The sequence below is a fragment of the Centruroides sculpturatus genome, unplaced genomic scaffold (assembly GCF_000671375.1).
Source record: "Centruroides sculpturatus isolate CEXI.00-Female unplaced genomic scaffold, Cexi_2.0 scaffold20, whole genome shotgun sequence".
NCBI lineage: Eukaryota > Metazoa > Arthropoda > Arachnida > Scorpiones > Buthidae > Centruroides > Centruroides sculpturatus.
The window spans coordinates 519,016-540,896 of record NW_019384333.1 but is presented as its reverse complement, the minus strand read 5'-3'; the positions used below and the strand labels follow the sequence as shown (position 1 = coordinate 540,896).

The 21,881-nt window shown below is 28.8% G+C and overlaps 1 protein-coding gene across 1 annotated transcript; it reads right to left on the bottom strand.

Annotated features, from left to right (window-relative positions):
* Nucleotides 1-2,662: 2,662 nt before the first annotated feature.
* Nucleotides 2,663-21,739, bottom strand: LOC111630726 (NAD-dependent protein deacetylase sirtuin-7-like). The gene is made up of 10 exons (XM_023374877.1): nt 21,717-21,739; nt 21,512-21,653; nt 9,268-9,405; nt 8,015-8,119; nt 7,875-7,945; nt 5,724-5,895; nt 5,377-5,613; nt 5,154-5,274; nt 4,162-4,228; nt 2,663-4,075 (listed from the first exon to the last, which is right to left on the bottom strand). Exons 2-10 carry the CDS (start codon nt 21,599-21,601, stop codon nt 3,619-3,621), a joined length of 1,458 nt encoding a protein of 485 aa, XP_023230645.1. The 5' UTR covers nt 21,602-21,653; nt 21,717-21,739; the 3' UTR covers nt 2,663-3,618.
* Between the last annotated feature and the right edge of the window lie 142 nt (nt 21,740-21,881).

Below are 21,881 nucleotides of genomic sequence, written 5' to 3'. Positions count from 1 at the left end.
GTAAATAAAGTTCAAATTTTACTCAGGTATCTGTATCATATTTTTCAATTTTACGATTATTACACAGCATTTAAAAATTCATTCCACCATATATTATTTGTTGCATTATATTAACTAAAATATATGAGATAATTTGAAACACATATAACAACTGTAACAAATTTAAAAAAACACAGCCTAGATGTTATGTAATATTGCTTGATTGTATCAGCCATCAGCAAAGCATATCCAGAATTTAAAGCAAAAGTAGTTACTATTCATCATCATGATATTAACTGTAAAAAAAATAATATCTAACATCTGCTTTAATTACAAGCTTCAAAAACTTCTACAGCTTGCAGACTTGCATTATGTCACGAATGTTACAAAACAACTATGTTATTACAAGAACAAAAATTAAAATATTTTAAAATGTTAACTTTATAATGCCAGCCACAAAAGTATGGAATTTAAGTTTAATAACTGCATAACTATTTCTCCCTGGAGTTTTCCTTTTATTTCATTAGTTTTTGTTTCTATAGTAGAATAGTCTTAACATGCTTCTATAGTAGTAATATTCTATGATCCCCTAAGCATTCCTGATAATGAATACAGGTTCAAAACATCTAAAAAAGGGAACAAAAGAAAAAAAATTCTCTTTTTAAATTCCATTCAAGTAAATATTTGTTTCCTTTTAAATTTAGAGTATTTTTTTGAAGATATTAGTCACATTAAAATTCTTAGGATGAGATAAAAAAAATTATATACCAATTGCATAACAAGTACGTACAAGGTGGTTATAATTAAAACTGCCCTACTCAGACCTGTATAGAGTTTGTTCTTGTTGATGTATTTTGATGAAACTTGGTATATACATTATATGGACCATGGAGAATAGGAAAATGCAAAAAAAAATAATTAGTTCAAATTTCTATCACTAGGTGAGAAAATGGCTCATGAACAAGAAACATAAAATGGAAACATGCAAAAGGTTTTTATTCATGACATTTGTTCAATGTGCAATATATTTGCGCCAATCACATGTTCAAAGCGCCTTACAGCTTGTTCAACAGTAGCCAGATAGGTTTCTTGAGAAATTGCAGCAATATGGCATGTTATGTTTGCTTTCAATTCAGGCAAAGTCCGTATGGTTGTGGGATATCTGAAAGATCATGTCTATAGAGGAGGCATATGAACTCTGCCAAGTTTCATCAAAATACATCAACAAGAACAGACTCTATACAGATCTGAGTAGGGCAACTTTAATTATAACCACCCTGTATCTATGAATGTATTAGGAATATAAAGATAATCTATTAAACAAAATGCATCACAAATATATTAAGTTTAAACTTTTCTTTTCCACGAGAGGAAAGGTTCATAAGTTGGTGGTAATGCCTGCCTTAATGTAGGGATAGGCATGTTGCCTTTAACTAAGAAAAATGCAAATAGACTGGATGTTGAAATGAAAATGCTCAAAAAGGCATATGGAAAAGGGGAAACAAGATCAAAAGTAGCACAGTGAGAGAGATTTTGAGAGTTGAGAAAAATCTCTAATAAAATTAGAGTCAAGATTGTGGTGGTTCGAGCATGTGGAAAAGTCCTTTGGATTAAATCAGAAAATGTGTGATGAAGATTGATCTTCCTGGGAGATAGATCAAGTAGATGATGGTTTGATAGTGTATTTGAGGATATGGTGGCTCTGAATTGTTCATAACTTGGCAAAGGACAGAGTGAGGTGAATGAAAGTGATGTGCAACAGTGACTCCCACAGGAATGTGGTCCCATTAGTTGAAGGAGAAATAGGGATATTTCAGTTTTCATATTCAGAGAGTTACAGTATTTACAGATTATTTTAAAGTTGCAGCATAAATTAAAATGAAGATAAATGTATATCAGATGTGTGCTATATACAAAAGTAAAGTGCTCATTGATATACAGTAGAACCCCCATAAAACGGNATTCTATCAAGGGAAAGTTCACTTTTATCCCGGAATAAGCAAAAAGACCGGAAAATGAGAAACCCTAAATAAAGTTCCTAGCTGTATATTAGTGCTTAGATTCTAAATTAGGCTAGTTTTTATATCCGTTTACACACACCTTGTGCTAGAGGAAAAATATTTGTAAGCAATGATCATCCACAAATTTCATCTCAGTATTAAAATAAACTCTACCAGGCAATCCACCCAGATTTATGGGTGGATTGATTGGTTGTGTTTATGTTCTGATACCATATCATTAGCAGTAGAAACTATCAAAAAATTATCTGGAATTAAATGACAACACATTAAACATGAAAGCAGAATGATAGTTCATAGAACAAAATCATTAAAATCAATTTGAATATAGTATGGTTTTTTAAACACTATTCTATGGGCACTAAGACAGTCTTTTTAGCAAGTCCATCATGAGTTTTGCCAGGCCCACAATGTGACAGCAAGGGACAGGATCTGGCATATTTGGACAGCCTACCCTCCAAAAAATTCCTGGGGTTTTTCATCCCATCCAGATTCAATCTCCATAGCAATAGACATTTTAACTTCTCAGCTATCTGGCCATCAATATAGTGTAGTGGGTTTAAAAAATTTAGCTTAATTAATAATGCAAAAGCAACTCAATCCAGAATGAGTAATTTTTCTCTGAAATTTAGCAAAGAATAGCTTTTTTTTTTTTAAATAAAGTTCTCCATCCAATTCAAATAAAAATTGTGTGTAAAATTCAGAAAATACTAAATTAAACTGGCTGGTTTTAAGACATTAAATTTTTATTCAAAATTTTCACATTTATGGTCCATGTGCAACAACATATAAATTCAACATGACCCGTTTAAAGAAGTGATACGAGGAAAAAAAAGTATTGACTAATTGAGCAAATTACTAACAACATATATCACTTCGTAAAAATCGTCCAATATTTCGATTTTCTAACAAAAATCACTATTTTTATGTTACAAAAAAGTTGCAACTGACTCGTGCCTGTACGTTAATTTTCAAAAAAACACTTTTAATATTCTACGGACAACTTTTTAAATATTTAAAGATTTTACAAAAGTTTATATAAGACTATGCCAGAAGGCCAAAAAGTTTTTTCTTTATATACAAAAGAAACCCCATTTTCACCTTGCATCAGTAGTTTGTGCTGGTTTACCTTACATGCTTGGCAAAGTTTGGAATGATTTACGGAAATAAAAAATACAAAAACTAGTGTAAAAAAAGAGATGGAAATGATTTTCTAAATTCCTATTAAATTACATTAATTTTTATCTATCACATATACTTACTAAATTTCTTTTTCTTGAATTGACAAAGTTTAAACATTCTAGTTTCACTTGTTACATCATTATTTCATAAGTTTAAAAATATTAAAAAAATTATAAGGGAGGAAAGAAAATTATAAAAAAGTAATTGGAATGTTTGAAAATATCTGTTTAAAATAAATAAAAAACAACGTGATTTTTTTCCTCCTGTTATCATCAATGAGTTTCAACAAAATGTATATGTCATATATACATTTACTTAACCACATACACCCAAGCATAATAAAAATATATTAGGGTGGTGTAACAACCACAAAAATCGATGAGCTTTTTATGTTTGTACTCTTGTTGTAATTTAAATAAGCTATAAATACATCACTTTATCATAATCTCTTCTTTTTTGATCTCCGCCACTTTCTCTGACCCTTACCGTACCATCCGCTTGTTCCAACCTTGGTCGTCGAGAGATCTTCTTTCTCTTCTGCTTTCAGTTCTGAATCTTGATAATCCACGCATTTATCCGTTTTTAAATTATCACATAACTCCTTGTAATAATTGGATTTCAGTAACTTTGGATCGTTGTCGAGGTTACTTGGCGCGAGAGTTTGATCTGAGTCTAATAAATTTTTCTTTGTTATGTAGTACATACTGTCTCTTGCATAGCAATGGTCTAAGCATAATATTTCAATTGTTTGTTTTGACTCTATGTCCATCTTGTTGAATAGATCTGAACGAAGAATTTTTTTATTTGGATCTGTTCGTACGAGTGGTTTTCTTGAAGTAATATTTTCTTCTCCCGGTAATAAATCCGTGGCAATGCTAAATATGGGATCACAGTATCTAAAATATAAAAAAAAAATAATAATAAAAAAACTTAGAGTTGAACATCAAATTTATAAATATCTAGACGTATCAAGATCACATACTTGTCATACTGTGGAACGGTTAATCCTAAATAACCCATAATCATTTTCATTACATCATCACATTTTCCTATAATGTAAAATGGAAAATGAATATTTTAATTAAAAAATATAAAAGTTTTATTTTGTTAAAATTCAGAACTAAATCCAAAATTTAACTAAGCAAATACATCAGTAATGTTTAACATAAATGCTTATTTACTTACACAATTAATCTCAGTTTTACAGGTCTAAATGTAATAAATTCTGTCTGAGGATCATTACAGTGAAGTAAGCTTATATACAGTACTTATTTATTTAGATATTCATCTAGTATAATCTACTTCATCAGATTTCTTATGTATTGATAAAAAAAGAAAGTAAGGGGAAAAAAAAATGCATTTTGTGATTTCCATAAACAAAATCACAAATCTACAAATACTGTACTAAAATTTGTTGAAGATTTATAGTATCACTCATGTATTGATGGCACTTGTCAGAGCTTGAAAATTGTAAAATCTGTGTTCAACGCAGCCCAAAGTTGAACATGCAGTGACCAGTGACACAATTTTAACCATTTCCTAATCTAATTTTTTACAATTAAATGTAAAAAATTTTCAATAGTATGTTGTAGTTGAAAAACTTAAGTGAACCCATTTTCTAGTCATGAACAAGTATTTCTGTCTAAGTGGAAAATTTTCTTAAATGGGAACATTTTACATACAGGAAAACTTAGAACTTGTTTATCAGACTTTTTAGTCAGCTAAAATAGAAAGTCCCAATTTTTCCCCATATGATTATATTTTTATTCATTGTTTAGATCAGCAGTACCCAAAGTATGGCCCTGGGTCAAATTGCAGATCAGAACATATTTGAGGCATCACTTATAAATTGTATCTGTATAATTTATTGAAAAATTACAATAATGATTTACACATGCAAATCAAATTATAGCAACAGTATATAATAAAAAAAAATAAAAATCTTAACAATTCAAATAAGTAATATGATGTTACCATTAATTTTCAAAACTGCTTGATCGTCTTTTGGAGTCCATTGTAAATTCACAATGAATAATTTTGGTCGAAGACTAGGTGGTCTGTCTTTAGCCCAAAGGCAGGGATAACGTCTTAATACCTAAAAATACAACATATAAATAAGATCTAGAATTCTTTGTTATATAAATCTATGAATAAAAATCAATTCTCTGATAAATGTATCACAGTTTTCATACATTACCTTTAAACTAGTTCCTAGACAGAGTATAGCATCACATTTGTTTACGGCTTTGACGGCTCCTTCCCAATTTAGTGGCCAACGTAGTCTACCCCGCTCGCCAAAGTGGACAATGGTATCCTGAAGTGGCTCCATGCATCTGTGACACCTCCGTGATGTTTTATGCCGATGTAAACCCGTATGCTCAGTAACATCAAATAACCGAACATATTGGCGCAAAGGTTTACACTTTGTACATACCTATGTAACAGTTGAGTTAAACAATAAAAGATGAAGAAGGGAAAACATTATGACAATGAATTATTATTAATAGTTAATTACAATTAAAAATGAATATGAGTATAATTTACCTCTATATACATATTTCCATGGACTTCAGAAAGAACATTGCATGGTAGACCACTCCGAAGATGTAATCCATCGCAATTTTGAGACACAACGTGCTTCAATAAGCCTTCCTGATAAAGTGTGGTAATTGCCATGTGCGTATATGTAGGATCTGCACTACTCAGATCTTGGACCCTTTTTATTAAGAATATTAAAATTTAGCAAGAATACAAAACAAAAATAACTAAATAATGATTTTAAGTATTTTATAATGAAAGTAATATGATTAACCCGTGATCACATGGTTTTTTAACATGTATACATTCATAAAGTGGCAATTTTCCACACGCAATTACATTGCACATAATTGCTGTTTCTTGAATCAGATGATTCTGAAAAGTCCTGTGATGTGTCTTCTCTGCACTTGCCAAATTTCAGCATCACATGCTGTTTAGTTTATGAGATATTGTTTTGTTATTAGAAAAATGTCCTCCCTATGGCAGCCCTCGAAACTTTGTGAACAGCTGAACTCGTTTCTCATTAACCCATGCTAGTGGCTAATGGCTAATGAGAAATGAATTTAGCTGGAAATAAATGATAAAAAAGCTGACATGTTTCTCAGAAGGATCATAAAATGATTTTTCTGTATTTTTTTTTGGGCACAAATAAGACAAGAAAACATTTATCTTGTTGAAGGTCATAAACCACCCCTGGCTTTATGGAGAGAAGCATTCAAGGTCACAGTGATATCCATGATGTGATAATTGCCTCTTGCAGCAATCATGAGAGTGCTTATGATGCCATTTTTGATGACATCAAACCACCAAAAATGATATAAGAGCAGACAATTGCTATGCATGCAATCATGTGGGGAAAAAAGTTTACACAATTGCATGCACAAGATGGCAAATTTAAGCAGTGGTTTTTTGAGGGCCTATGATAGGCAGAAAAAAATTTTTTGACCAAAACTTTTACACAGTTAAATGAATGGCATGAGGATATCATAGAACCACAAGTCAGTCAGTCAGTCAGTCAGATGAAAAATGTCCACAAAAAACTAGTATGTGCAGAAAATCGTCACTCTTGCATGTGATCTCGGGTTCAAATTCACATAACTGGTTTTGGTTTACTTTTTTGCTTTGGTCATTCCTTTCCAGTTGGTATTTATGACAATTCTGCTGTCCTATTCATATAAAAAGCAAGGCATTTTTATATAAAATCAGACTCTTAAAAAGTGTATAGAACAATTAGAAGTATTTTTATTGCTAAGGAAAACTGTATACAATAGGGAAAATAGATATTATTTTGATCATGAGTGAATTTGCGAAGACCAGCTATAACCTAGAAACTATATAGCAGGGATGGGCAAGCAAGAGTTCAGTGGGAGCCGAAATGTAGGTTTTGCAAAATGTATGAGAGCTACAGTTCTGTACATTTTTACTCTGTACCATGATTTCTAATATACATATAATATAAAACAAATATTGAATTTTTTAATAAACATATTTTCACAAAACTGTGGAAATAAAATTGTAAAAAAAATAATAAAAAGCAAAAATTAACACTTTCAGCAAGAGCTGCATGTAACTCAAAAAGAGCCGCATTTACCCATGTCTGCTATATAGATACGTGTAAAACTTGATTTCAAAAAAATGTTTAATTCAAAATATATTTCTTCAGTAATTTCCAAAAAATTTTTTAAATAACTATACACTATATTGGAATTTTTAAATTGGATTTGAACTAATGCTTATTGTCATCTAGATCTAACTCATAATGGGTTACAAAGATGGATAGAGGATTTAATTAATGGTAGGACAATGTTTTATTGCACAGCAATACACCCATAGAATTTTTGTAAATCTGGAAATTTACAAAAAAAGTTAAGTTACTTATTATAATAGATTTTATTACTTATTTGGGTATTTGGAAGGTTTAGCATTCTAATTATATGATTAAACAAGTTATTAATTTATAATATAACACTGCTTATTCCTGCTCCTGTATAAATTATTAATGACTGGGCTTGAGTTTATATTCAATAAGAGAGAGGAATTATCATTTTTTTCTTAGGAATTAATCATTATAAAACAGTTTCTAAATGTAGAGAGAAAAATTTTTAATTAAAAAGTAAAAAGTATGCTTTTAAATATTGAAACATTTAAAATTTCTACCTTATTGACTTTCCTTGCTGGAGTAATGTCCATACACCAGCTGGACCACGGTAATCAGGAATTTCGGCAGCCTGATTTATAAAATATAAATTTGTTATATGATAATAAAAGTTAAAATAATGTAACTTTAACTAACTTACAGTGCTTATTCCTGCTCCTGTATAAATTATTAATGACTGGGCTTCTTTGATTGCTTGAGCTAACTGCCAACATTTTTTAGATAATGTGTCAGGCTTATCTTCTATCTAAGTTACGAAGTAAAGTAGATATTTTAGATAATTTTAACATTATACGATATGCCCATTTTTAAACAGAACAATCAAATGTCTTGAAAAGTAAGCAATACCAAAAGCATGTTTTAACAAATGTTGTAGGGACCAGAAAGTGGAATGCTACTTTGTCAGTTGAGGTCAGAGATCAAATTTTTAGAGATATAGCAAAAAATCAAATAGTAAACTCAGAAGCAGGAGTTTCCATGTTAAAGTACACACATTAAAAAAAAATCAGGCTAAAATATAAGCCATGCTGATACATTTTACACTTTTTGCATCATTGTCTGATAATGTATTGCCAGAATTAACAATGTCTAAATTTTTCTTTCAGCACAAGAATCAATTTAGGAACAGTAAGCACTTTTTCTTAACTGCATAAAATTTATGAATTGTTCTTGTAACTTAACATCAACACAAAAATTATCTAAGAGAGGTTCTCTTTCTCTGAAACTTTTCTAGGAAAATCAAATTTTAGCTTACATATTCACTTTTGATTCCCCCATATGAATTCTTTTAATAATAGATTCCTAAACATCCACATTTTCACTTGCACATCTGAGAAGTCTAAACAAGGAGACTTCTAATGCTTTTTTTTTTTTTTTTGCAGAATATCAGACATTATGAAGATTTTTTCTCCCACAAGACCCATTGAAAACATTTAACAGAAACACTTGTTGAAAGAACTGATGGATCTGCAATATAAATAAAAATAAGGAAAACTACAAAGTCAAACTATTTAATAAAAGAAAAGTCTAGCTACCGAAGCAAAAATGCAAAGTGTTGATATAGTGAATGGAGAGAGCATTGATTTGTTTACATGTTACAATAACCACTAATGACAAAACCATTCTCCCCTTTGATGTGGAACTGACTTTTATTGGCACTCTGCCAACTGTAGTTCTCTTGTTCACAGATGGACAGTTAGGGTTTCCACTTGAAAAACAAAAACATTTTCTGCTATATTCCCAAATATTGCACTCTTCATGACCTTGACTAACAGTCACACTTCTTCTTTGGCCCATAAAACTTTTGCTAAAAACATTTCCCCTGCAATTGCTTAGTTTGAGACATTTGTTCCATTTAAAATGGGACTACTTTTATACATTTTTCAAGTTTCTTACTTCTTTTAATCTTTCAACCATACATAATCTTTTTTTCATTCTTGACTGAATTTCGTCAACAATTTGAGAGCATTGCTGAAGTTCATTTATTTCTTCAGGTGATCTTTCCCATAATTTTTTTTTGAGAATTTTTCTAATCTGTAAATATCATAAAATCAATTGTATAAACTAAGTAATATATATTTTCTTGTAATTGCTGTAATTATGACATATGAGCCCAAACATAAAATACAGTTATAATAAAAGTTGTTAATTCCGCTCTATTATATTATATTTCAGAATACAACCATAATAATAAACATCAAAATTTAAGAGAGAAGAAAAAGATAGTTATATCATGAGAGGAAAATTATAAATCTATTTACAGAGAAAAAAAATTATAAAGAAAGGAAACCATAAGGAAAAACATGAATAATAAAACAATTTTTAAAGATACTTCCTCAATAATTACAAAAAATATAATTACTTTTTAACTATATTTACAGATAAATAAATTTTATTACTGTCTGTAATAACATAATAGACTAACATTTATTTTTTTTTTACAATCTATTTAACATTTAAAATATAACACAGTCAAACTCCTGAACAATGGCCACTGACAGGAGGAACATAATAATAAAAAATGGCTGTTATTATTATTTTATTTTTCCTTTTATAAACATGCATATAAAGTGGCTGCTATTTAGAGGTGAGATGTAGAGGTTATTGAAGGTTATGCTGCTGAATTTAAGATATTTAGAATTTCACAAATATAAATTCAGCAGCTGAACCTGAAGCCAGCTTCTTAAATAAGCTGGAAATGGTCATTTATTTTTTGTAAATTGTTTGCTGGAAAAGTATTAATGGTGTTTGCTTTGTGATTCATCTCCATTCCTGCTTTGACAATTAATTATAGTATATATAATCTTCAGTTTTAATTCATTCATCAGCAAGTTTACATTTTAATGTAATTTTTTTTTTCACATTGAAAATATCTAGTAGAATAAAATTTCAATTAATCAGAAAATACATTCAAGTCTACATTTAAGTCTAATTTTAAGTTGATTTTACTGAAATTAAAATTCTGATTAATTTAAAAGGAAAAAGACCTAACTTTTTCCTTTTAGAATTACTGCAACTAAATTACATTTTACTATAATATTCATCATGTAAAAACTTTATCTTATTAAATATTAATTTAATTAAGATTATTAAAATTGTATGCATAATTTAATTAAATTTTTTTAAACTAAAGCCAATTAGGCATAATTCATACAACCAAAACAAAAATACATTTTTATTGAACAATCAAATATTTTACAACAGTAACTTTTATGATTTCTACATAGTATATAATCACATGTGAAAGTTTTGATAGATTTGCAATAATAATTTAATTATAACATTAAAAATTTTGAATATTTATTTTATTTATTTAGAAAAATTTTCCTTTGTATAATCTAGATATTGTATCTCTTATTTAATTTCTAATTTGTTAAAAGAAAACATACCTATCTCTTAAGACTTGAATTTAATTTTTCAATAGATTTAATATACCTCTGTATAGAGTATAAACTTTTAATAAAAATGACATCATCAAAATGAAGTTTCTTTAATGGGAAAACTTCATAATTTACACTATAAAACAAAGAATATAACTACACTTTATGTAAATTATTATATAAATGCAGTTTATTTTTTAATATTAAACACTGTAGCTCTGTTAATAAGGATGAACTAGCCTGTAATTACTCAGCTGAATTGATCAATGCACCTTGGGTTCTTTAAACTTAACCCACTGTTAAAGGTGTATTGATTAATTCAGCTCAGAGCTCTATCTTTAGATCTAGTTTTAAATAGCTCAGCTAATCAAATTGTTCATTTCAGATCACTGTTACTGTATTCTATTTAAATGTTTATTCTCCATTACTATTAATTTCTGTATTTTCGTTTATTATTGCATATGGAATTTCTTTTTCATGTAATGTTGTAAGAAACGGGTTGTTTTTCTTTCAAATAATGTAAATAAAGTTCAAATTTTACTCAGGTATCTGTATCATATTTTTCAATTTTACGATTATTACACAGCATTTAAAAATTCATTCCACCATATATTATTTGTTGCATTATATTAACTAAAATATATGAGATAATTTGAAACACATATAACAACTGTAACAAATTTAAAAAAACACAGCCTAGATGTTATGTAATATTGCTTGATTGTATCAGCCATCAGCAAAGCATATCCAGAATTTAAAGCAAAAGTAGTTACTATTCATCATCATTATATTAACTAAAAAAAAAATAATACTAACATCTGCTTTAATTACTGAAGACTTAAACAAAAACTTCTACAGCTTGCAGACTTGCATTATGTCACGAATGTTACAAAACAACTATGTTATTACAAGAACAAAAATTAAAATATTTTAAAATGTTAACTTTATAATGCCAGCCACAAAAGTATGGAATTTAAGTTTAATAACTGCATAACTATTTCTCCCTGGAGTTTTCCTTTTATTTCATTAGTTTTTGTTTCTATAGTAGAATAGTCTTAACATGCTTGTATAGTAGTAATATTCTATGATCCCCTAAGCATTCCTGATAATGAATACAGGTTCAAAACATCTAAAAAAGGGAACAAAAGAAAAAAAATTCTCTTTTTAAATTCCATTCAAGTAAATATTTGTTTCCTTTTAAATTTAGAGTATTTTTTTGAAGATATTAGTCACATTAAAATTCTTAGGATGAAATAAAAAAATTATATACCAATTGCATAACAAGTACAAGGTAGTTATAATTAAAACTGCCCTACTCAGACCTGTATAGAGTTTGTTCTTGTTGATGTATTTTGATGAAACTTGGTATATACATTATATGGACAATGGAGAATAGGAAAATGCAAAAAAAAATAATTAGTTCAAATTTCTATCACTAGGTGAGAAAATGGCTCATGAACAAGAAACACAAAATGGAAACATGCAAAAGGTTTTTATTCACGACATTTGTTCAATGTGCAATATATTTGCGCCAATCACATGTTCAAAGCGCCTTACAGTTTGTTCAACAGTAGCCAGATAGGTTTCTTGAGAAATTGCAGCAATATGGCATGTTATGTTTGCTTTCAATTCAGGCAGAGTCCGTATGGTTGTGGGATATCTGAAAGATCATGTCTATAGAGGAGGCATATGAACTCTGCCAAGTTTCATCAAAATACATCAACAAGAACAGACTCTATACAGATCTGAGTAGGGCAACTTTAATTATAACCACCCTGTATCTATGAATGTATTAGGAATATGAAGATAATCTATTAAACAAAATGCATCACAAATATATTAAGTTTAAACTTTTCTTTTCCACGAGAGGAAAGGTTCATAAGTTGGTGGTAATGCCTGCCTTAATGTAGGGATGGGCATGTTGCCTTTAACTAAGAAAAATGCAAATAGACTGGATGTTGAAATGAAAATGCTCAAAAAGGCATATGGAAAAGGGGAAACAAGATCAAAAGTAGCACAGTGAGAGAGATTTTGAGAGTTGAGAAAAATCTCTAATAAAATTAGAGTCAAGATTGTGGTGGTTCGAGCATGTGGAAAAGTCTTTTGGATTAAATCAGAAAATGTGTGATGAAGATTGATCTTCCTGGGAGATAGATCAAGTAGATGATGGTTTGATAGTGTATTTGAGGATATGGTGGCTCTGAATTGTTCATAACTTGGCAAAGGACAGAGTGAGGTGAAAATGAAAGTGATGTGCAACAGTGACTCCCACAGGAATGTGGTCCCATTAGCTGAAGGAGAAATAGGGATATTTCAGTTTTCATATTCAGAGAGTTACAGTATTTACAGATTATTTTAAAGTTGCAGCATAAATTAAAATGAAGATAAATGTATATCAGATGTGTGCTATATACAAAAGTAAAGTGCTCATTGATATACAGTAGAACCCCCATAAAACGGGTTCATATAATGCGGATTTGCATATCGCGGCGAAAAAATTGCCACCATATTTTTATAAAGACGCTAAAAGAAACTTTAAAATGTGGTAAAATGTCATCGCCAATTTGCGTCGCGACAGGATTGGTCGAATCTAGTCCAATAGTGGATATTGCACAAAATGTTGAGTTTAAACGAGCAGCGGACCTACTAAAAACCATTTATTATTTAACATTCATAAAAATTATATTTATATTAATGATGTCTCCATAGTTCAGCAAATTTTTCGCAGAAAAATAATTTATCAGGAAACACGCACCTGCCATTTGATGTGCCACTGCACAACGAAAACAAGCTTAAGCAATGGCGTCTTCAAACGGTGCACACTCGGTAAGTAATCCTACAATTTTTTGTTTATAGCATAGTTTATATGGATTATTCCCAAAAAATTATATGTATTTTTGAAACGTTGAGTCAAATTAGTCTAAAATCGATTAATTTTATGGAAGAAAACCTTTCAAATAGCTATAGTCCATAAATTGCATACGTGCTGGGCTGTGATTGGCTCATGTATTTAAATAATTAAGGACTCGTAGAACATGAATTTCTTAAAAGCGGAATGTATCTACCGCATTATGGGGGGGTCGACTGTATTAAAAGCTAATACATATAATTGTTCAAGGCAAATCTCTCCAGGTTTTGGTTTCCTTGATAAGCAGTAATATAAAGTATATTTTCAAGACACCACTTTATTTATAAAAAAAAATGCAATTCATATGTTTTTAAAATTCTATAATACAGCATGTAAAAAAATTCATACAGATACCTACTTCTTCACATACACCTTAAGACAGATATTTATTACAGTGTCAGACAAGATTGATATCCTGGAAAAAAAAAATAATATTGACATCCTGAATATATAGATAAGTTGTGTATCTATAAATAGTATAGATGAATGATTCAGAAAGATAGTATCTTGGTATATTCACATTTCAAAGCACTATGTTATCGACAAAGAATAAATTAAATTCAACTTTAAACTTGTAAGCAACACTCAATAGAACCACTTTATGTAGTACATGAAATGGTTCTGTTTTTCTTACAAGTCAGTGTGACAATTCAAATGAATAATTTTATTGATTTTTCTGGAAAAACTTTGAAGCAGAAAGAAATATGTAATGGATTATTGCAATTCAACATATGCATACATATTATTGTACTCAACTTAAAGCAATACCAAAAACCTATTTGCCATTTGGTTTAACTTTGTAACCTGATTAAAGAATGAAGAATATTAAACAGAGGTACAGGATGATTTTAATTCACACAAAACTAAACTTTAATAACTTTTCAACTGAATGAGATAGAAAAATTTCAAAAAGTACTGTATAGTACATTTTTGATGTTGATGATTGATTAATGTTAACAGTCATTTTCAAAATGGTGGCACTCACTCTAAAACATTTATTTATTGTAAAGAATGCTAATCTTTCAATTGTTGTAATATCAGTATACTAATTAATGTGCTTAGCAGTACCAGCAGAGTTATTGGACCATTCTTCTTCAAAAAGAATGTTACTTCTGCTGTATATGTTGAATTATTGGAAAAGAAGTTTTATCCCAAAATGCTGGGCATAAACATTGTCGTGCTTGGTTTGTGCAAGATGGTGCAAGACCCAATTGCACAAAGCAAGTGTTCAAAAGCCTTTACAACATGTTTGAGAAGTGTGTAATCAGATTAGATTATGAAAAATATGCTGATGGTGGCATGGAGTGGCTGCCTTAGTCTCAACTTAAACACATGTGATTGTTTTTAATGATTATATCTTAAAGATAGAGATCACAATACTCCTATAACTATTGAAGAGTTGATAGACACAATAAAAAAAATAATGTTGATTCCAAGACAGACTTTTATTACTGTTATTGAATGCTTCAAAAATCAGTTAAAAACAATTACTACAAGTAAAGGTAGTCATTTTGAAAATCTAATTCATTAAATGGCAACAAATTTTATATAATATGCTGTTTGAATTTTCTTTTTATCTCATATAGTTGAAAAGATATTAAAGTTTTCCATGAATTAAAAATCACCCTGTAGGACCAAGTTTTTTAGTTAACAATGATGTTCAAGTCATATTCAGATGCCAGACAAATCTGAAAATACATGTAGATTTTCTATTTCAGATCAAACAAATATGCTTCTTATGATATTTTTCTACTTCAGATCATAGCTAACTGGCCAAAACCTTAATATGTGTCTACAAAGGAAGGTATACAGACAACACAACATATTCATCTTTTTACTGGATGATCTATTTAAATTCTTCTAAATGAAAATTATTTGTGACAATGCCAAAGGGCCCCCTCTATGCTTTGGCACCACAGGAGCGAAGGGTTGACATTGCATTGGCAAAGACTGCAATGACAAATTTATCAGGACTGACACCACTGTGTCTTCTGGGTAGATGTAGAGACCATTACGTTCGCCTTTACGCGCGAGCAGTCGCGTCTGTGGGCGGTTGGACTCGGGATGGAGACCGCTTAAGGAAGTGTACCCAACACAATTCTAACAATAACAAAATTCATTTATTAAACTAGTTCTACAAAAGAGTATTTCCCCTAAAGCTTCTTTGCGAGAACTGAGTTGTAGAGAGAGAGCTTACATAACATCGCGGGTCGTATAAATACCTGAAGCACCATGTACGGATTTCCAGATGCCTGCCTGTGGAGTCATTGGGGAGCCTTGCGAATGTCTCTGTTGCCTTGGATGGCGGTTAAATTCTATCGAAAGTTGAGATCCGTTAGTTCTCCATAGGTGTTACTGGAGAAACACAGGATATTCGGGAGGAGTGCGTGGCGACGAGCGATGATGATAAATCCTTTCGGCTGGTGCACAGGGAATATTCTCACGGACTCTTGACCTTCTCACTGTTCCTTGTCTCCTCTTTATTTCCAAGTCACATTGTCTTTTTCCACCTATAGTGAATTTTTAGTTGTAGTTCCCAGTGACACATTCTGAGTTCCCTGGGAAAGGAAATGACTCAGGGAAGAGAAATGCACTCATCCTCCGGTAATAAAATGGAAAAGGTTTTTTTTCTCTGAGATTTAAATAAATTTCCTTTTCAAAACGAAAAATGAATTTTCTTTCAAAAAATTCCTGAATAAAATTGTGGGGTTTTCCCCTTTCCAAGTCTGACCTCTCACATTTTACTATTATTATTAAAGATTAATGATACCCTGTATATGAAAACTTTCAAAATGACTTTCATAACAGTGATATATAGCAATTTTCTATTTTTACTTTATCACAAAGTTTAACATAATTTTATTATGTCATCATATAAATATGAGAACAAACTGCATTCCTTAAAATCAACATTTTCAAATTTTAAATACATTTGCATAATATAAATTTTAAAACCTTGATAAATAAATAAATAAAACTCAAGTAGTGAAATATAGAAATGTTTGTAAGAGAAAACATGATGTTTATTTCTTACTATTGAAATGTTTATTTGTAAAGGAGTTTGTTTTTATTTGTGTAGTTTCTTAAGGCTAGTTTACATATGATATGATCACTGCCCATATTTTGTTATTCAAAACTGCAATATGCACAGATCTACCTCATTTCAATGAACTTGTGACTTGGTGACCTCGGTTAAGTCACAACCTTGCAGAGGAAAATTTAATCTGCCAAAGATTTTGCTTATTGTCTCATCATCAAACTGATAAATGATGAGATTGCATTCTCACCAATCTTGAGAGAAATAAACATTCTTCTGCATGCTCAGAAAGATACAAAGTTATATTCCAGTGGATTGTATAAACATCTGAATATAATCTGGTCCATGTGCTTTTAGGTGAGAGAAAACATCAGTGGTAGGGGTAATTATACTGGCTAAACTGGCCTTTAGAAGTTTTCTTCAAATAAACAATTTTAAAACTACATTCAATTGCTTAGACTAGCTCATTATTCATGTATACTGCCAAATATAATTAATAAAACAAATATAGTTGTGCATCAGTGGAGCTCATAAAGCATAACCTGTTAACATAACTTGTCTAGGATTTGCAAGTATAGACTTTTTTCCTAAAAATTTTAAAATACCAGTACTTGTGAGATGATGAGTCTACCTCACAGTTTTTTGATTAGAAATAGGCAAAACAGCTTTAAATAGTTTGCAAAAGACAAGCTAGGCTAATTTGATTTATATATTTAAGATGACCTTATCTTTTTCAAAGAATAACTTTTGACAAAACAAATTTCTTTGAATGATAGATATCTGTAAAATGGTTGTACATTTGACATGAGACATGTCTCATTTTGTGAAACAAACCTGGAAAAGAAATCTGACCTATTTTCTTAAGATAAATGTTTCTTTTCCAGAATGTTTTTTCTCTTTAGACTTTCTAACACATGTTTCAACAAACATCTATAATTACAGTCACTTGTGTTAAAAAATCATTTTTCTAATATTTTATAACAACATAACTTAAAAATATGGATTATTCACCAATTTATGGTAAAATTATTCATGCATAATTTTCTCAAAACAGCAAACCTTCAACAATTTTTAATATATAACTTCAACAGTACAGGGATTTAAATGGTCTTTCTTTAAATGTCATTTTGATACTGTTAGGACTGGAGCACACAGAGATATTTTATCACAAAATTTGGTACTGAATATTGAACCACACTTGCAAGCGCACACATTTGTGTGTGGATTGAGCCACAATGTTTCATTCAAAACTGGATTTGGTGCCGAAATTTCTTTGTACCAAGATCACAGAAACTAGCCACAATCTGCAGAAAAATAATTCCATACAAAAAGTATCTGTCTGTATGTTCCAGTCCTTAGATGTTATATTTGAATATATGCTAACAACACTATAAAATTTTCATGCATTAAGTATGGAAAATTCTCAATATATAAATGTAATGTCAAACACTAAACAATGATCCATTTTCAAAATAAAAATATTTAGAAAAAAAGAAAATAAAACTCATTATTAAATCCTTGTTGCAAGTTTTATAACCAATTTATAGCATAATGGAAAAATATATTGGGATTACATAAACAACAAAAAATATTCAACATATTAGTTAATTACAAATAACATTTTTCATTTACCTTATTTTAAAATTCCAATCTATGCATTGAGAAATATTAAAAAATAATAGCTATTCCTCTTCTTCAATCATTTTATAACCAATTTAAAAAATCATTTTTAACAATAAAATTTTTAGCTAATACTATACTAAGTTTACTATATCACTCATCAAAAATAAACAAATATATTATTATATACTATAAAAATCTTATTTCATGATTGATTATAAACTTTTCAAGTGATAAGATACTGATAAGTTGAATTCATTGAGTAAAAGATTATTTGAAGAAACATTTTCAATTTTACTTTAATCATCTTCAGCTTGCATATGTAATTAATTTTTTCACTGAACTTATAAAGTTCAGTGAAAAAAATTCTGATCAAAAATATTTATATGGTGATCATCAACTTAGCAGTATCTTATTTATGATGATAAATTGTGCAAAATTAGTCTTTCATGACATTCAATTAATAATTATTTTGAGAATGAAATGTTAAAACTTTGTTTGAATGCAGTATTAATCACTTTAGTATCAAAAATATTAAAATTTAAATGTTCTTCACTATCAGAAAATAAAAAATATTTAACTTTTTAGTGATTAAACTACAATAATTCAATTGTCACATTAAAGTCAAACAGGGCTATCATATTACTGCATATTTTATCAATCAGAAAATTGAAAAACACAAAAGGAAATTATGTTTCAAACATTAATAGAGAAATAGAAATTTATATAATAAGTTTGCAATTTTTGATATGTTAATAAAAATGCTTGAAAGATTAGAAAGAAGAAAAAATTATTTTCTTTAAAAAGTTTAGTATAAATTGAATTTATATTTGAGGAGCTTCCTTAACAAGTGTGATATTTTCTCAATTTAGAAACCTGTTTTGACAATACCATAAATAAGTATTAAAATTATATCCCAAAACCTTGATGCATTCATCCTGGAAATATTTAACCTGTTTCGGTTGTCTCGAGAACAATACCATTTTTGGTTTCAAAAATTCTACAACTTATTAAAGTTATTTGCAACCCAGTTTTTAATATTGATGATTATTTAATAACCATATTTCAAAATAAAATGGCTGTATGAACAGAAATATCAATTTTAAATTAATGTAAAATAAACATAACATAAGATTTATTATTTCAGTATTCATATTTTACTATAATTCATTCCTAAATAGTTGCATAGTTTATGTTTATTTGCAAAAATTATTTTGATAAACAGAATATGCACTAAAAATGGTTTAGTTCAGGTCAAATATTCAATTTTTATCATAAAAATCAACAATAAACAGGTCTATCATTTTTACTGTTGCATTCTATTTCTATAAAATATTTGGCTCCCTGAAGTAAGTAATTAGTTCAGAAAGCCAAATATTTTATTAGAAGAAACATTTCTGTTCTCATTGCAGATTTGTGGACGTAAAATCAAGTTTATATATTGTTCTGTTCCATAATAAACTATGGTAAAATGTTTTTATTTACTTATTTTTGATAAAAAAATAATCAAATAAAAACATTAGAATATCTCAGAAATGCACAAGTTAATTAATTTTAAAAGTTATTGTAAATTATATAGCATAAACTTGTAAATATATGGTTTAAATTTATTCAACTCTGTTATTTAATTAACATGACATCTGCCAAAGGTACTGTACTGTACATGATTTTTTTAGCACTTTTGTTTATTACAATAATATTCTTAATCACATTGAAAAAATTGTTCCAATTCAAAAAATATTTAGAGCAGAATTCAAATCATTGTAATTTAAAACTTGATTCAGATTTTTGCAAAAACTTTTCCAAATATTTTAAATTAAATATATACATATAAAACAGCATACTTAGCAAATATTAAAAATATATCTTATTTAATATTATACAGTCAGAAAGCCAGAGGCAACTTATTTTTCTAGTTTTACATTATTAGTGTGAAGATTGATTTTACATTAATAATTACAGTGTTCTATTTTGTTTTAACTGATGTATACTTAGTGTAAAGCTGCTTAATCAGAACAACATGCACATGATTAAAACTAAGGTTATTCACTTAACTTGAGTTACTACAGTATTTAGTAAATGTATAAATTAAATGTATTTATCAGTTATTCTTATATACAAATGGATAAATCTATATATAAAGCATCAAATTTGGCCTGCTGTCTACTAATAATGTGTTATATGTTTACATTAATGATCTTTATCTTTGTTTGTCAATGTTTGTAAGATGTGTAATAGTTTAAAAATTTTAAAACTAATTTAGGTTTAATAAGTAATAAATATAAAATTAAATAAATTTTGGTGTGTAATTTTCATACAAGTATAAATAATGAACTGTTATTAATTTTGTATTGGTAATATATTTTATTATTGAATTAAACACTGCAAAATATACTTAAAAGAAATGAAAATTTATAGTAAAATGTAAAAATAGACTGTCGAAGTTTTGTACAGAGCTAACATACAAAATTCAAATAATGAACATTTGTTAACCATGGGTGCCGAGACTTATTGTCAAAGCTATTCAATGTAATTCAGGTTTATCCGAAGACGACCAGAAACCTGATTTTCAAGTATCAGAATCCCAATCTTGATACAATCTGAGCTTTTGTAAAGAAAAAACTTGCATGAATTATTATATAAACATATTTTAAAAATCATAGTTCACAGATATTATAGATTAAGTATTAAACTTTATTTTTCTGTCATAAATTTAAAACTTAATGTTTTTATTACAGAAAATCAGGATGCAGATACAAGTGTTTGCATCTTTAAACACATTAAATTGCTTTAACTGCAATAAAAATTATAGAAGCTTTACATATAAAACTGAATAATAATAATAATGTATAACAATAATAATATAGGAGAATTTATTCTACATTAATTTAAGTTTAAATGACTTTTTATTAAGGTTTTTAAGTGAAAAACAATGTAATTTATAATGTTTAATTAAGAATTTAATGTTAAAATGTTAAATTTAATAAAAAATATTCATTCTGATGCACGAATTAAGTCTTAATTTTAATAAAATATCAAACTTAGACGTTAATTTTAAATATAAACCGAAATTTTAAGCATGGGTTGAAACTGATTAAATTTTCATGCTTTTGCCATGAAATTGACATTAAATCGACACTTAAGCACGTGGTACGATATTATTACGTCAAAAACTATTTATAACGAGTCCCTTACCTGTTTAATCTTAGCTTTTTCTTGTTCTTTGTGTAAAATTCGATTCAATTCCGCCTTCTTCTTAGCTTGTCTCTTAGAAGGATCCGCCATCTTTAGACGTTTTAATATGTGAAGGAAGCCACTGCGTCATTGCCACTATTTACTAAATCATATTTTATGATTGGTTTACTTTATTGACGTCATAAAATATTTATTAAATTCTTACCATTAATTGGATAACTTCTTATCACGTGCCACATTTTGAAATTAGGAAATAGAGAAAGAAAAATAAAAATTAAAAAAAATAGTCCGTCGTAAATTAAAAATTGATGCGGCATTATTTAAATATTTAATTATTTCGTTTGGCTAAAAATAATTTCGAAAGTTGGCA